This window comes from Protopterus annectens, chromosome 4.part0, assembly GCF_019279795.1.
Source record: "Protopterus annectens isolate FY-2018-M chromosome 4.part0, PAN1.0, whole genome shotgun sequence".
Lineage (NCBI taxonomy): Eukaryota > Metazoa > Chordata > Ceratodontiformes > Protopteridae > Protopterus > Protopterus annectens.
In genome coordinates this window covers 611277851-611294540 of record NC_056733.1, presented here as the reverse complement: position 1 = coordinate 611294540, position 16690 = coordinate 611277851, and the positions used below count along the sequence as shown (strand labels likewise).

General features: G+C 39.8%; 1 protein-coding gene across 2 annotated transcripts in view; it reads left to right on the top strand.

Moving 5' to 3' along the window:
* TCTN2 (tectonic family member 2) overlaps positions 1 to 16690 on the top strand; it is a 1339098-nt gene that overhangs the window by 1192669 nt on the left and 129739 nt on the right. For both annotated transcript variants that reach the window (XM_044068545.1, XM_044068546.1), the window contains one exon: positions 9357 to 9501. In XM_044068545.1, coding sequence (XP_043924480.1) covers positions 9357 to 9501 — 145 coding nt within the window. The remainder of the gene's footprint in view (positions 1 to 9356; positions 9502 to 16690) is intronic.

Genomic DNA, 16690 nt, shown 5'->3' with positions numbered 1-16690 from the left:
CAGGACAGGTAGCTTACATCCTTCTAAGTTGGGAACTGCTGACTGAAGGCTCAGTGTCTGTTATTCTTAAAGTGTATTAGTTCTGGTTTAAGCACTTGGGCTTTAGGCCAGTTATTTTACATTAAGAAAGTTTGTGGTCTGCACTCTTGTGGGAGGAGAGGCTGAACTCTGTCCTTCTAAGCTGGGAATTTCTGGTTAAAGGCTTATAGTGCCTGCATATTTGAACTGTTTCTTACTGAAATTGGTGTACCCTGTTTGCTGTAGCATAGACTAGATCCAGGCCTGCTGAATCTAGCTTTGTTTGTATAACTTGAGCACTAATCCAGGCCTTCTTTTTTGGAGAAGGTTCCCCTGCACCCCAGTGGCAGGAGTGTGCAGTTAGAACTTGTCTGATTGAAGACTACAGGAACAGGGCTCAGTTTTGAGATTTTCTTACTGGTTAATTGGGTAATTTGTTTAAAAACCTTTTCTGATTGCTTGTAGTCATCTAAAGCTGTTTTAAGTGTATTTTTTACTGTTTGTAGTCGTTTAAAGCTGTTTTAAGTGTATTTTTTACTGTTTTTGCCTTATATTTTCAAAAAAAAAATGTCCTTGTTTCACACCTTTCTAAGCTAGTATAGTCCCGTTTTCAGGCTAGTGCTGAATTCAGGGCTGTGTTACAATTTTCTGAGTTGCCCATACCTTACTTGGATAGAAGGAGGTTTCTCTGTTCACATGTGAGAGAGGGAGCTTTGAGCAGCCATCTGTTCCTGGAGGAGTGGTTCCAGCCCAGAAGTTAGTAGTTTATAGGCCATTTTGGGCTAATTTCTATCTCTTTCATTTTCCTGCTGTAAAAACCATGTTTGCAGGTCCGGGCAGCGCCGGTTAGCTAGGGCTAAATTTATCCTGGCTCCACCAAGTCTCCTCTTCAGTTTTTCCCTTGAAAGTTGTCTGACTCTCAGCCTAAGCACTTAAAAAGCATCCTACAGTCTAGCACTTGCTCAGACCTAATAGCAAGCACCAATATACCCTGACACTTGATTGCCCAGCAGGGCAAGGCTCATTATTTACCCCTCACCAACCAAGTGACTAAGCAGCTCACCCTACTATTCAGGCATGACCAAAGGGCAATTTCAGGTATACTCTCCAGTCCAGCTGGTGAACCTGGGTATCCTGAGGCAATGTTACAGCTGCCTCATGTACACAGACAACCCTCTCCTCCTACCACAAAACATTAACATATGCGAGAGATGCAATTATATAGCTAAATTGGAGGCTAAGATCTCTCCACCCAAGACTGTAACAGGCAGTCATGAGAAGAAGGTTAACACTTGCACCATACCTCCAGCCTCACATAGACATACTAAACCAGCACTGGCAAAAAATACACATAAATACATGAAATCATACTCAGAGGCTCTAGATAAAAACCTGCAAAAGCATCAGAGACCTCCAAAGCAGACACCCAAAAAACCTGCACCTCCCATCACAAACCAAACGACACATAAAACACAAAATCAGTGTACCGCACAATCACAGCCCTTAAGGCGAAATAACATACCTAACACACTAGTAATAGGCGACTCTATAGTCAGGCACACTGATGTCCCACTCACTAGGCTGGACAAGGAGAAGGTTACTGTTAGCTGCCTTTTAGGAACCAGAATCCGCCACATAACACAAGCACTCAGGTCACTCCAGAACAAGTACGAATATGACTCTGTCATTGTACATGTTGGTGTGAATGACCTGAGACGTACCTCCCTGGACTGCATGAAAAGAGACATGGAAGAGCTCTCAGATCATGTAGCCCAGGCAGGTATGACCCTGACTCTGAGTAGCATCCTGCCCTCACCAAGAATGATACCGCAATATAAAGAAAAAAAATGATCAATTTCAACAACTGGCTAAACTTCTGGTGTCATTCAAAGGGGATCCAGTATCTGTCAGCCTGGGACGACATGCTCGACAAGCCTCGTTGCTTCGCAAGAGACGGCTTGCACCTGCCACCCCTAGGCTTTCGAATACTGGCCAAGGCTCTTGCAGCCCCCATAGTGCCTTTTTTAGGCAAGGCTCAAAAGTCAAACCCACCTCCGTAAACAGCACAAATAAAAAAATGAGGGTTATGCTGGTCAACGCCAGGAGTTTAAATCTCAAAATGCACATGCTCGAAGCACTCCTCAATATGGAGAACATTGACATCTGTGCAGTAACTGAAACCTGGTTCAAGGCTCCACAGAGCACCCCAGCACTACAACTCATACCACACATTTTGGCCACAGAACATGGACCGAAACACAAAAGGAGGGGGTGTATCCATATTCATCAAGGATACCTACACCTCCAGGTTAGTGGCGCAGCTTGATACCTCCGATATCATCCATGTGCAGCAAATATCTGGCAAATCTGCAATGCAGATTGTGGCCTGCTACAGATCACCCTCCATGACCCATGACCACCATTCTGCCTGTCTGGAGACACTGGAAAACATGAAGGTCCTACCAAACACCCTGATATTGGGCGATTTCAATTACCCTACCATTAACTGGGAAAACTACTCAAGTACAAACTCCCAGATCCAGCACTTCCTGGAATTTATTAATTCAAATGCCCTGGATCAGCTGGTAACTCCCCTACCAGAGGTGAAAACATATTGGATCTGGTCATCACCAACAATGGGCGACAGGTGTTCCACACCGGAGGTCAACCCGTCACTGGTTAGATCAGACCATAAACTAATCACTCTGGATGGCAACACCACACCACCACCTCCAACCAAGGAAACCACAGTGAAAAACTTTTCTATAGCAAACTTCACCTTACTTAAGACAGAGGTGGAAAATTTCACAGCCCCCATGCTAAAGGATAACAGTGTGCAAGATGCAGGAACCTTTACAAATGCACTCTATGAGCACCTACAAGGATGCATAGATCATGCCATCCCTAAGAGAAGGAAACCAATCTGGTGGACCCCTGCCATAAACAGTCTATACAATAGAAGGAGGAAACTAGTTCAGAAAAAAAGCAAATCCCAAGAAGGAAAGACATCCCCGATCAGTATCAGTAAGAAACTAAGGTCCCTCATAAAATCCTCCAAAGATAACTTCAAAAGAAAAAATAGCCAAGGATTCGAAAGATAACCACAAAGCCTTCTTTAGCTATGTCAAGAATCTAAGTGGCAACTCGCAGGTATGCTCTGAGCTAGTGCAAAATAGCACAAAATATACTGAACCCACTGATATTGCCAACATCCTGGCAGATAGATTCAGTGCAAAATTCACCCCCAAAAGGGCTCACAACAATACCGGAAAAGTGTAGTGTCCAGGAAATCGCAGACGCACAGGTGAAAATAGCCCTTTCAAAAGCCAAAAGCACAGCATCAGTGGGGCCAGATGGTGTCCCAGGCTGCGTCTTGCATGAACTACAGAACGAACTAACCCCCCACGTAAACACACTGTTTAACCTCAGCCTGTCCACAGGCTACGTACCCATAGAATGGCGCACAGCAACAGTTATTCCACTCCACAAAGGTGGGGCCACAACTGACCTTGGTAACTATCGCCCTATAAGCCTGACTAGCCTGGTCTGCAAGGCTATGGAGTGCATCATCATGGAACTCATTAACAAAGACATTGGGAACCTACAAATACTTGACCTGACCCAGTTCGGCTTTGTTAAGGGCAGATCATGCCTACTAAACCTGGTTGACTTCTTCGAGACAGTCACCAAGGCCATAGATGAGGGGAAGGTAGTTCACACAGCCTACCTTAACCTCACAAAGGCTTTTGACACCAATCCCCACTCGGGAATTATAGAAAAACTCATCAGCCTGAACCTAAACCCCTATATCATGAGATGGGTTGCCAACTGGCTTACAGACAGAACTCACACGGTAAGAATAGCGGGCTCCAGGTCCGACTCTAAACCAGTCACAAGTGGTGTCCCACAAGGCTCGGTCCTGGAACCCCTACTGTTCAGCATATACTTCTCAGAAGTACAGGCAAACACAGGAGGACTATGGCTAACCAAGTTCGCCAATGACTGTAAACTAGGAGCCATAATTGACTCTTCGGCTGACACGGACATTCTCCAAAAGGGTCTTACTGAGACGGACACCTGATGTCAAAGTCATGGTCTCAAGCTAAATGCCAAAAAATGCATAGTCATCCCGTTTGGGAAAAACAAAACACCCATGAATTACCACATAGGTGGCAGCCCCCTTAATACAGAAGAGGTAATAAGAGATCTGGGGACCCAGGTAGATAGTAATCTCTCCTTTGACAATCATATTGCCAAAGTAGTTAGGAAATCCTTCTATGTAGTCCATCTAATTACTAAAGGGTTCACATCTAGAAATAAAGAGGTTATAGTGCCCCTCTACTTGTTACTCATCAGACCCATTATAGAGTACAATGCCCTATTTGGGATGTACCTCACAAGACGCTTCCAACAACTTGAAAGACCACAAAAGTGCCTCGCCAAGAGGATTACTGGGCTCAAACATATGTCCTATGCAGCCCGACTGGAAAAACTCCAGCTGTACTCGGTGGCATATCGCTTACTCAGAGGTGATCTCTGCCTGACTTACAAAGCCATGTCCAACTCAGAATTGATGAACATGCTCCACCTAAAGAACTCCAGGTCACTGCGAGCCACTTGCTCTAGTGAGCTAAACCTTGCCACAACAATAAATAGAACATGCTGGAAGGATAGATTCATGTCACAGAGACTCCCCATGCTTTGGAACAAAATTCCTAACTACATTAGGCAGAGACCCTCATTAACACTCTTCAAGAGAAACCTTGACGAGTGGGTAACTGAAAGTACATCCCTGAGATCACTTCATTTTCTCTTCTTGACAGAGGCTCAGTTAATTAATCAATGGGATGGCAAAAGCTGACACACTCTGGCTAGGCTTATAAATGCCCTCGGGCAAATAGCCTAGTACCTACTTATGAACCTATGGACCTAAGACGCAGTGTATTTCAGTGGTATGGCTAGGTTGTAACAGCACAAAATAGAGACACAAAGAAAAAAGTAAATTTACATTTCAGCGTGGACATTGAGAAGGAGACTTTATTACAATAAAGAAACTATGTCATGATGTCATTAATTCAGTAAAGAATTATGATGATAAATTTATGGATGGGTGGATTGGATTATACAGTTATTTTGATAATGGTAAATGGAAAGATACAACATATACTGAGTGTTATTTTTGTTGATGGTTGTAAGATATAAAGATAACCTAAAACATATTTTTGTGAGTCAAGTGAACATTTATTAGAAAAATGTGTTAAGAAGAGATACAAATTATATGGGGAGAAATGGCGATAGTAAAAATTTCAAAACAGAATGTTATAAATCCAAAATACTGGGACATGCATGCATGGATTGTAATGAAGAAAAACACTGTGTGAGATGTACAAGAAAATGACTAAACTAAACAAGTAAATGAGACAGAAGTTGAAGAGAGAAAAGTAGAGGTGGGAGAATATAAATAAAACAGTGGTTAAGAAGGTTTCACATATAGAAAACAAAGAGTAACAGACATATTTTATTAGACAAGAGAGAGTGAGTAGTGGAAAAAGTGAAGCAGACAGTTTTAGATGGTATGTTGTTAAAGAAGAAAAAAAAACTATTAGTAACAGTAAAAGATTGAAAGAAAAATTAAAGAAAGAAGGAACAGGTGATTTATAAAGTTATCACTTTTAATTTAAACAGTTTAATTAGTGAGGTAAGATTTTTGGTGTATCAGTGCTGTGAAAAAATGAAGTGGATTTTATAATATTACCAGATATTAAATTTTTGACTAACAATAAGAGAAGTCAGTTTCAGACATTATGGGGGGAGGAGTGTGATTTGAAATTTATAGATGGAAAAATGTACAGAGTTAATGCTGTTACATATGAGGAATGATGTGAAGATATTTGATCATATGTTAGTAGTAACAGAAGATTATCAGTAGTAGATTTTCATACAAATGGACAAATTTTAAGAATCATTATGATTCATGCATATACAAATAGCAAAAGAAAGAATTATTTGAAAAAATTACATCTTATGTTATGAGTATGGATTTGATTTTGATGAGTGATTTTAACTGTAGTGTAAGGAAAGAAGTGGGAAAATGTCTGGGGATACTTTTTAAGTACTAAATGTCTGTGACTGTCTAATCTATAGGGTTGAACTACACAAAGCAAAGAAAATGTGCTGGAGAAGAAGAAATCTCTTTTGTCCTTTTTTTCTTTTTGAGCTGTAACATACTTGCTCATATCAAAGGCACAGTCATATTTAACTACTGCTGTGAAGGAGCATGCATCTTTCCTTGGAATTATATGGAAGACAAAAACAGCAGAAGCTGCAAGGTGCTGAAAGAAGTGTCTTTGTGGATGTACAGTGGATATAAAAGGTGTACACACCCCTGTTAAAATGCCAGTTTTTTTGTGATATAAAAAATGAGACCACAGTAAATCATTTCAAAACTTTTCCTACCTTTAATGTGACTTATAACCTGTACAATTCAATTGAAAAACAAACAATTATGTTAGGGGAAAAATTATAAAAAATAAAAAATGTACAATAAGCTGGCTGCATAAGGGTACACACCCTTGGGTGGCCTAATGGTTAAGGTGTTTGCCTTACAAACACAAGGTGCAGGGTTTGAGTCTCACAAGGGATAATTGGCTAGGCGTACAATGTCTCACAAGGGTAGTTAGCCTAGTACTAACCTACTAAACTACTTAAACTAATACTTTGTTGAAGCATCTTTTGATTTAATTACAGCATTCATTCTTCTTGGGTAGGAGTCTATCAGCATGGCACATCTTGACTTGGCAGTATTTGCCCACTCTTCCTTGCAAAACTGCTCCAAATCTGTCAGATTGCAAGGGCATCTCTTGTGCATAGCCCTCTTCAGGTCACCCCACAGATTTTCTATTGGATTTAGGTCTTAGCTCTGGCTGAGCCATTCCATAACTTTAATTTTCTTATGGTGAAGCCATTCTTTTGTTGATTTGCATGTATGCTTGGGGTCATTGTCATGTTGAAAGGTGAAATTCCTCTTCATCTTCAGCTTTCTAGTAGATGCCTGAAGGTTTTGGGCCAAAAGTGACTGGTATTTAGAACTGTTCATAATTCCCTCCACCTTGAATAAAGCCCCAGTTCCCGATGAAGAAAAGCAACCCCAAAGCATGATACTGCCACCACCATGCTTCACCTTGGAGATGGTGTTCTTTTGATGAGGTGAAGTGTTGTTTTTGCGCCAAACGTACCTTTTGGAATTGTGGCTAAAAGGTACATTGGTCTCATCAGACCATAATACATTTGCCCACATATTTTTGGGAGACGTGATGTATTGTTACAAATTTTAGCCAGGCCTGGATGTTTTTCTGTGTAAGAAAAGGCTTCCCTCTTGCAACTCTACCCCATAGCCCAGACATATGGAGAATACGGGAGATTGTTGTCACATAGTACACAACCAGTACTTGCCAGAAATTCCTGCAGCTCCTTCAGTGTTGCTGTAGATCTCTTGGCAGCCTCCCTGACCAGTTTTCTTCTTGTCTTTTCATCAATTTTGGAGGGAAGTCCAGTGCTTTGCAGTGTCACTGTTGTCCCATATTTTCTCCACTTTTTGATGACTGTCTTCAGTGTGTTCCATGGTATATCCAATGCTGTGGAAATGTTCTTGTACCCTTCTCCTGACTGATACCTTTCAACAATGAGATCCCTTTGATGCTTTGTAAGCTCTCTGCGAACCATGGCTTTTGCTGTAGCAGGCAACTGAGTAAATGTCAAGAAAATCCTAATAAGACAGTTGAACTGTTTTGGGGTTAATCAGAATCTCTTTAATTGATGGCAGATGTGTACCCAAGATGACTGAATGCTGTAATTAAATCAAAAGGTGCTTCAACAAAGTATTAGTTTAAGAGTGTGCACACTTATGCAACCAGCTTATTGTAAGTTTTTTATATTTTGTCCCCTAACAGATTTGTTTTTCAATTAAATTGTACAGGTTGTATGTCACATTTAAGGTGGGAAAAGTTTTAAAATGATTTATTGTGGTCTCATTTTTATATCACAAAAACCTGGCATTTTAACAGGGGTGTATACACTTTTTATGTCCACTGTAGACTGATCAAAGTGTATAATCCAGCCCAGTTAGCACCTGCTAAGAAATGTAGCAGAGACAAATGAGAATTATGACCGTTACTGTCTGCATCATTTACCTTACTGGGTATGTGGGGTGCACTTCAAGGATGGATCTTGCTGGCATAGGGGTGAAAATGCATAACAAAGCACCTTTGTCAGTCCATGAGTTTTGTAGCATTTATCTGATCTTGCACATAGCTGTATCGAATAAACATTTCACTAATTAGAGAAAACCTGTTTCTTGAAATGAAGTGAGAAAGATAATTCCTCAGAGGTTGAGGAGAGTGCAGTTGAATTTAGAAAGCTGCACTTGATAAAGAACATGAGCTGGGGCATTACAGATGATTCTGAAGAAACATCAGTGATGAAAACAGTTTTTGGCATTTGCCTGTCACTTGGATCTTAGTTCCATTTTCATAAATCCTGAAGCTCATATTAAATAGAGTACAAAATATACTGGTACTGATTGGACAGACATTACCTATCAGGTGTTTTCTGTAACAGAGAGGTGTCTTGTATTGAGTGACCTTTAGAGTGAAATTCAAAACATCATTAGGAATCTGAAATCTCAATGTTATATTAAATGCTGAATGTGTTGCACATTGCAGAAATTAGGCAAGGTGCATCGCACTACCAGTCACTTTTGGTTGTCTTCACAGGTCTTAACTAATTCTATTTTCAGTCACTTCCAGGTATATGTTAAGCTAAAGGTGTTCATGGTCACAGACAAGAAAGAGTTTTCTGTTGGTATATTACAGGGTTACCTCAGTTCTGAGACTATGTGAATTTAGATTATGTAGGCTGTGCCTCCAGATTGATCAAAGATGTCTCAACAGACACTTAGCCTTATTTTACTAAGCTGTGGTTTATAACATAAACCTGTAATTTGATGGGAAATATAAAAATGAGCTTTGTAGATGCTTTCGTGAAGCTTCCTGTTGTGAGTGGTGCTAATGTAGTTTTCCACTACATTATTTGAGACAGAATCGTTTAATTATTTGGGTTTTCAGGCCCACATTAGTAAGGAGAATTGCAAATTTTAATATCTCAAATGGGAATAAGATTCCAGCTATATTGTATGGATGAGTAGGTGTCAAACTGAGTGTTACTTATATAATAGTAGGACAGGATAATCCCTGTATATTTTCTTTATATGCTGTACTAAACCTGAACTTTGTTATATTTTTCAAATCATAATGCTTACAGTTACTTTTCATTTGTTTCAGATAATACCACCCAGAGTACAAGTAATACAACAGATCACAGTGGCTTGTGTTCTGTTCCTGCTAACCTAAATATCCACATCATCACTGCTGTCATTGGTGCAGTAGAAGGGGTTCTTCAAGAAGCAATACTTGGAGTAAAGATTAGGTATGGAAAACTCAGGTTCAGTAGCATTCTTGTAACACACAGCGTTATGTACACCTAGTACATAAGGTATGACAGAACAAACTGGCTTTGATTAGACTGATTTTTCATGGAAAGTAAAGCAAAGCCTGTTTGCCTTCTGAACCCAGTAGTGTTACCATCTCTCATTAAAAAAAAGACTGTTCCACATTGGCATCCTATCGAGGAAATTTTTTCCCAAACAGAGAAACACATATGCAAAGGCCTAGACATCAAGGACAGTAGGTAAATTACCACTGAGGAAACATAAGTGTCTCAGCATAATTTTAAAAGTTCAGTAGTAACAGAAAACTAAGTCTATAGGGTAATGTTTTTAAATTCTGAGTGCCATGTGTCTCAAAACAGTGAATCATAATGTGTGAATAGACTTTCCTTCTGCAAAAAAGAACAGTCATTGGTTAGCATTCACTCTTCTCCTTTTGTTTTGCTGCCCCGCAATCATAACTTTGGAACTCGCAGTTACGGGTCTCAGAATTACAGTTAGGAGCCACATGCAGGTCTTATAACCTAACTAATAAGTTCACAGCCTGACCCAGATTCTAGAGGAGTGTGCCATAGAGAAGGAATAGAGTCATCTGTAGCCTGTTCACCCTTTTGGTGGTGGTGGTAGGGGAGGGGATGAGAAAAAGAAACATGCTGCCATAAGGCCAACTCCTGAAGAGTTTTACAGTCTTTTGCAGCTTGATGTTGCATTGAAACTTGTATTTTGTCATATCAAGGCATTGTCCTGCAGCTGCTAGGGATCTAAAAAAAAGGGGGGGGGGGGTAAATGCTGCCTGTTCATTGGCGCCACTGATTATGACTCTCCTCCTGATGTTAGGAACAGTATTTTTGCATTTCTCAAGTAATATAAATGTACTTGGCTGCAGTGGTCAACCAAGTGGAGAATGTCCTTGACAGGAGTTAGAGTATAGCTGCCTTTAGTCCTGAGTAATCATAAAAATGTATGGAAAGGCAAAGAATTCTGTCTGAGGATGTCTTTTTAATGACTTTGTCCTTAGGTTTGCCTATCTGCAGCGTGGTTTACTATATCCCATGGTATAATTTGTCTGACTACATCACGTACTAATTTAAAATATGCTGGTATGCTGTGTAAGATGCCATAGTCTGTTACCCATTGTGATAGTGGATAGTAACAAAGGCCAGCAAGTACAACAGATATTATGAGTGCAGAAGAAAAGCAGAACCAAGTGAAATATTTGGCCACAAGAAAAAGGTCTATGTTTTCATTGAGCAATCCTGCAGCAGTTTCTTTATATTTGAGCATCTATTACTATTCTTCATCTGTTTTTGTCTTAGAAATTGAATGTTCCATTGTGTGAGGCTAATGCCTATCCTATACTGATGCTGTACCAGTGTCAGTTCATGCAACACCTGTATAGCTGCATCATTATAGTGTGCTGTATTTCATAATACTTTCACTTTTTCCTTGCTTTAGAATTGTTGGTCACTTGGCTGCATTTACCCTGAAGTAGTTTCATCTTTGGTTTGGCCAAAACTTCTTTTAAAACACTGCCAGTGTTTCTTCTTACTGAGAATGAAATGGTCTTTTATATAAATATGACAGTGTTGTACTGCTGTGCATTTTTCCCACTGAAGTCAATTAACAAGTCTGATGCACAAACTGTACCTAAAGACTCATTCCGAATGTGTTTTCTTCTTGGAGTTTTGCATATTGATAATGGTGAATAACTTTTGAAAGTTAATTAAAAAGCTGATAAATTAAGGAGGATTAAGGCATGACAGCAGTTTTGGAACATAAAGCTTTATAAACTTGAAAAAATGGAAGCTATGTTTGAAGGGGGTTAAAATGAGGAACCTAGAGGTGATCTGAGCCAGTGCCTTCTGCCATGACAGAAACGCCAATGGAGGTGAAAGAAAACCTGACAAATAAGCTTAAAGAAAATTCAGAGGCTAGTCCCCACTTCTGCGTTTAGTGATATGATATGCCTTTGAAATGCTTTACGGCAGGGACCTTGTAGAAAAGATGAAAAAGCCATTAGAAGGACTGACTACACTAAAAGAAAAAAGTGAAGTCTTCTTCATCAGCACAGGTCTTAAATTAAGCGTTTGTTCAGAAAGGTATACATTTCACTGTATTTCAGTTAGGTGGGTCTGAAAAATCTCTTTTCCCAGAGTATGTTTTCTGCTATGACCTTTGCACTGTCACATGTAACTGAAGCATGACTTAGCTGTTTTTACTTTTTGGTTTTCTTGTGTTTTTCACCTTCTAATTGCACATTATGTTGGGTTAACATGATATTATGTGATGCTTCAGAATTTATTTTCCTGGGTCTTGCGTCTTATTATTCAACAAGAAAAGTCCATATTGCAAGACATTTTCTTAGTACTGCTTTCTTTTCCTCCTACTGGGACTTCAAACTGTTTGGGCTTTTTGGGATTCATAGCTCTGTTATTGTGTCAGTAACAGCTGAGAAAACAGCTGAGACTGGGAATGTCAGGAAACTTGATGCCACATCACTGATTCATGCAGTTATGAATTGGGAGGGGGGAGTATTTCTGACTAATTGATTTTTTTTTGGTTCCTTCTGACTTCATGCTTAATGGCTCAGCCCCCAGTACTCTGTGTCCACGCCTGGTCTGCCAGCTACTCTCCACCCCCCCTCAACTTACTCTGTTTCTACTAGGACCAGTTCTGGATCTTGAGGGTGTTCTACAGGCTGGGCTTGTCTATGCTTCCAACCTACACTCTTTCCTATTGTTCCCCCCCACACACTCATTGATTATGTCTGAGGGCAACTTCTCTCTTTGGACTATGCCTCCCCTTAGGGGGCATATCAGTGGGCATCCTCCACCTTTTATGTATGCACCCATCCCTTCTCTGCCCCTCCATTAGTCGTCTGAGCTGCTAATTCAACCTGGGTCAGCTGGGCCATAGTTCAGGACTTTAATCCTCTAAGCCACTGGAGCAGCATTAACTAACTGGCTTTTTATCTTTTACAGAAAGAAAGAAATTTAATTTAAGCCCCATTTGTAGCTAAAAAGAAAGAACTTATTACAATGCTTTTAAAAAATTTCAAAGAATACGTAACAGAGAGAGTCACCTGGAGAAGGAGGGTGCTCATCACTGAGGACTTTGTGGTTGCATTTATTCTGTTCACCAGTTACCATTTGACATATTTTTCTAGAATTTCCTATGTTTGAGAAAAGGATACACACATATGATGCATGGATACTTGTTGACTGTATAAGGGCACTCATCCCGCCGCCCATGACTGCCAGTTCACATTTGCCACTTATACAGTTTAGTTGTCAGTCCTTGCTGTCACTAGAAAAAGATTCTGTGTTTGCATAACTATTTTTTTCCACTGTTGCTTCTTACCTCTTCTTCTTGCTGGGCATCAAGCCTTATACTTAAGCCCATTTGTTTCCTAGCCGTTGAGAATCTACAGATGTTCAAAATTTAGATCACTGTTGCAATAGCCTAAGTTATTTGGGTCCTGACCCAATGACTGGTCAACTTTCAAAGCCTAAGGGAACCTCCCATGTGCTTTATCAAGAGCTCAAGGAGAGCTCCATTATAGTGCCAAAAGATTTTGAGCTTTTTCTGCTGCTCTATAGCACTCCTTTGGCAGGCTCATGAAATTGTTGGTAGGCTAGCAATCCATCAAGGTTGGGCAAATAATTCCCATTTGGGGAAAAAAAACTTTCCACTAAAATTATTTTTTTGAGGAAAATGTTTGTTTATTGACTAATATAGTATGTTTGCTAGTAAACTGAATGTTTTGGGAATGCCATTGCATTTGTAATAGAGTTTGTATGTAATGCTTATTTGAGCTTTATTTAAAAAAAAAAAAGTTCTGTTTTTTTGACAGGTATTTCCTGCAGGTTTTGTGAGTATTTGTATTTGGGACAGGATGTTGTGTTTGTCAGTAGTTTATTTACATGATATCACTTGCTGTCTACCTTACCTTTTTACTGACTTGTCCAAGCTCCTCTTTCCACCTTCTAGGTCTCATTTTCAGCTGACTGATGTAGTAACTACTGGTCTCCATGTTTTCTCCTTCTCCTATCTGCAAGAAGAAGAAGAAAGTTGTTGAGGAGCCTTTGGGTGTCAGGCCAGCTTCTGTTACACCTTAGCCACTGGTGGGTGACTCTGCTGTAGCTATTCTTGGTTCCTCAGACCACTCATCTTTTTCCTATGGTTCCTCTGATGTTGCAACTACATCTAGCAAAGAAAAGGAAGCAGGATAACCACTCTTGTCAGTCATAGGGGAAGGGACAAGTGAAGGTTCTTCATTTAATCAGAATAAGGAAGCTGAATGTGGGCTGAGTTTGCTTACTGTGGGTCAGATATTTTCCAAGGAGCTTCCCAGAAAAAGTGAACACAGTGAGAAAATCTTGGCATCTCCTGTTTCTGTTTTTGTGGAAGGGACAACTTGTGGAGTTTGCTGAGGAGCTCAGTTCTGCCTTTTCCTTCCCTTCTACTTCTTCAGGCAGGAAATGAAAAAATATTCTTTCTCTTTCTAACTTTGATTTCCAGTCAGAACAGGATACATTGCAGGAGTGGTGATTGTACTTCAAGAATTTCTTCTCAGTCTGGCATTCTAATTCTGAGGGAAGTATGTCTTCAAATTTCCCTCTTGAAGAGGTATGTTTTTCTGAGACTTTAAGTTGAAAGAGTCTTTTCCCTGGGAGCAGAATGAAATTCCAGTTGCACAGAAAATGTATTATTATTTGTTACAGCTGAATAAGCCTACATTTGCAGTTGTTTTTTCTGTTTTGCCTACTTTAGAGAATTTTTTTTCTCACTGCTGCTAGCTTGCATGATAGTCAACCTCCTGCCCTCAGAAAGTCTGACAGGTTATACAGGGTTCCTCATTTTCTTGGATATTTGTTTTCCAATCCTAACACAGATCCAGCAGTAGTTTCTCTAGCTAAAACTTCTAAACAGATTACTACTGCAAACCCTTTCCCCTCTGACAAGGATGGGATAGTTTTTTTTTAAATATCTTTATTGAATTATCACTTAAGACATCGGCAAACATATGTTTGTATAAAAGAAAAGAAAGCATATTAATGTGTTCTCAGTTACAAACATTATACATCACATATATTTTTGTATTAATATCACCACTCCAACATTACACAAATTGCTCAATTCCTGCCTTCCCTTTAATGTTTTGCTCCTCCAAGACATTATTATAGGATCATAGGAAGTTACTAGGCTGTTGGCCCTGAGGCTCTCATAAGCCTAGCCAAGAGTGTAGTCCATGTGTAGACAAATCAGCACCTGATGCCCCTGTCCAGCAGGTACAGGGGTGGAATCCCAGGGGTATATTTTCTATTTCCCATCCAGTTATCCAGGTTGCGCTTAAAAAGGGGTAAAGAGGTACTCTGCTTGATGTGGAAAGGGAGTCTATTTTACAGATGGGGGAGCCTCTGGGACACAAATCTGTCCTGCCAACAAGTCCTGTTGATCTCACAGACCAGGTTGAGGCCACGTGTGTGGGTTACTCGAGTGGAGCTTGACTTACAGATATGCAGCAAGTCCCATCAAGGCAGGGTCTAAAATCACCTTGTATTCCAGACAGAGGTCACCTATGAGGAGTCTGTATAAAACAGAGTAGAGGGATAGGGCTTTTAACCTGTGTATGGAAGGTATTTGAGGCCCTGGATTCTCCTGATGAGAAACCTCTGTGGTCTTTCCAGCTGCTGCATATTAATATAACATTCTGTATAGCTGTTGTTCTCCTTAAGGATCTGCAGCCAAAATCTGACTCTCTCCTTATTTCTTTAATTTCTCCTGTTTCATCATCCCCTTTCCACTTGAATTATAGCTTTCTGCTTGTGTTATATATATGAGCCTTAACTGTGTAGCTCTAAAACATCTCTTCAAATCCACCTTGTTTTGTTGTAAGGATCAAGATAACCAGCTTGATCATTATCCTTTCCCCCCAGATAAATTCCTTTACCTTTATTAATTATTGTCCACAACCTCTCCTCTGGTTGATAAAAATATGCCTGACCTGTATATAAAACTAAAGAGACTAAAGACATCAGTTGTTATCCACCTCCATAAATAAGTGCTTCCAGTTTCTCAGTTTTTGTATTATCTTTTGTTTAGTCTTTTCCCATATATCCTTAGCTGCCACACCATAATTATTTTTAATCCATACTCCTAAGTACTTCATTTTATTATGTCCTCATAAATATGGGTATTGCTGAACCAATTCACATGTGGGTACATACTTTACAGCTATAGCTTTTGATTTATTTTCATTAATTTTATATCCCCCCAAAAAGGAACTGTCTCAGAATGTTCAATAACACTGAGATGGCCTTTTCTGGTTCCAACGGGTACAAATTAATATCCTCTGTAAATAAAGATAACTTTTCATGATTACTATACCAATTATATCCTTGAATTTCTTAGTCCTTTATTTTATTTGCCAATAGTTCTAAATATAACACAAATAACAAAACAGAAAGATGACACCCTTGCCTGGTTCCTCTGCTCCAACAGACCTTATCAGAGATGAACCTCCCCACTTTAATTTTCACCTGCAATCCCTCATATATCCTCAAGGAATGCAAATGCTTCCATTGTCCTGCGCATAAAATCCCATCTTACTCTGTTGAAAGCTTTCTCTCTATCAAGACCCACCAACAGTACTGGTATTTTCTTACATTCTGCTTTCCTCTGGATCATTATTTTTCTATTAATGCTTTCAAATGTTTGCCTTCCCTCCATAAAACCACATTGATCCATGTCTATTAATTTTGGCATCACCTTTGACATTCTTTTATCTATTATAGACATAAATACTTTGTAATCATGCTTTAGAATCTAAATGGGCCTATATGTATCATCTCTGATCACTCATCTCTGTGTCACTGCTGGACAGAGGCACAACAAACTAATGGGCACAGTATTTTTTCATATAAGGGGTGGCGTAAGCCACAAAAATTTGGGCTAGGCTTATAAATGCCTTAGGGCAGATAGCCTAGTATAAACCTATGAACCTATGTAGCTGTAACGTGTGGGGTCTTTACTATCTTTAGGTATTACAGCCACCACCAATTTCTTCCAGGATTTTGGTGCTTCTCCTCCTTTTAAAATATTGTATCCCTTTCTTCCCTCCTAGCTTCCAAACGTTCACAGGGATACCATCTATTCCTGGAGACTGTC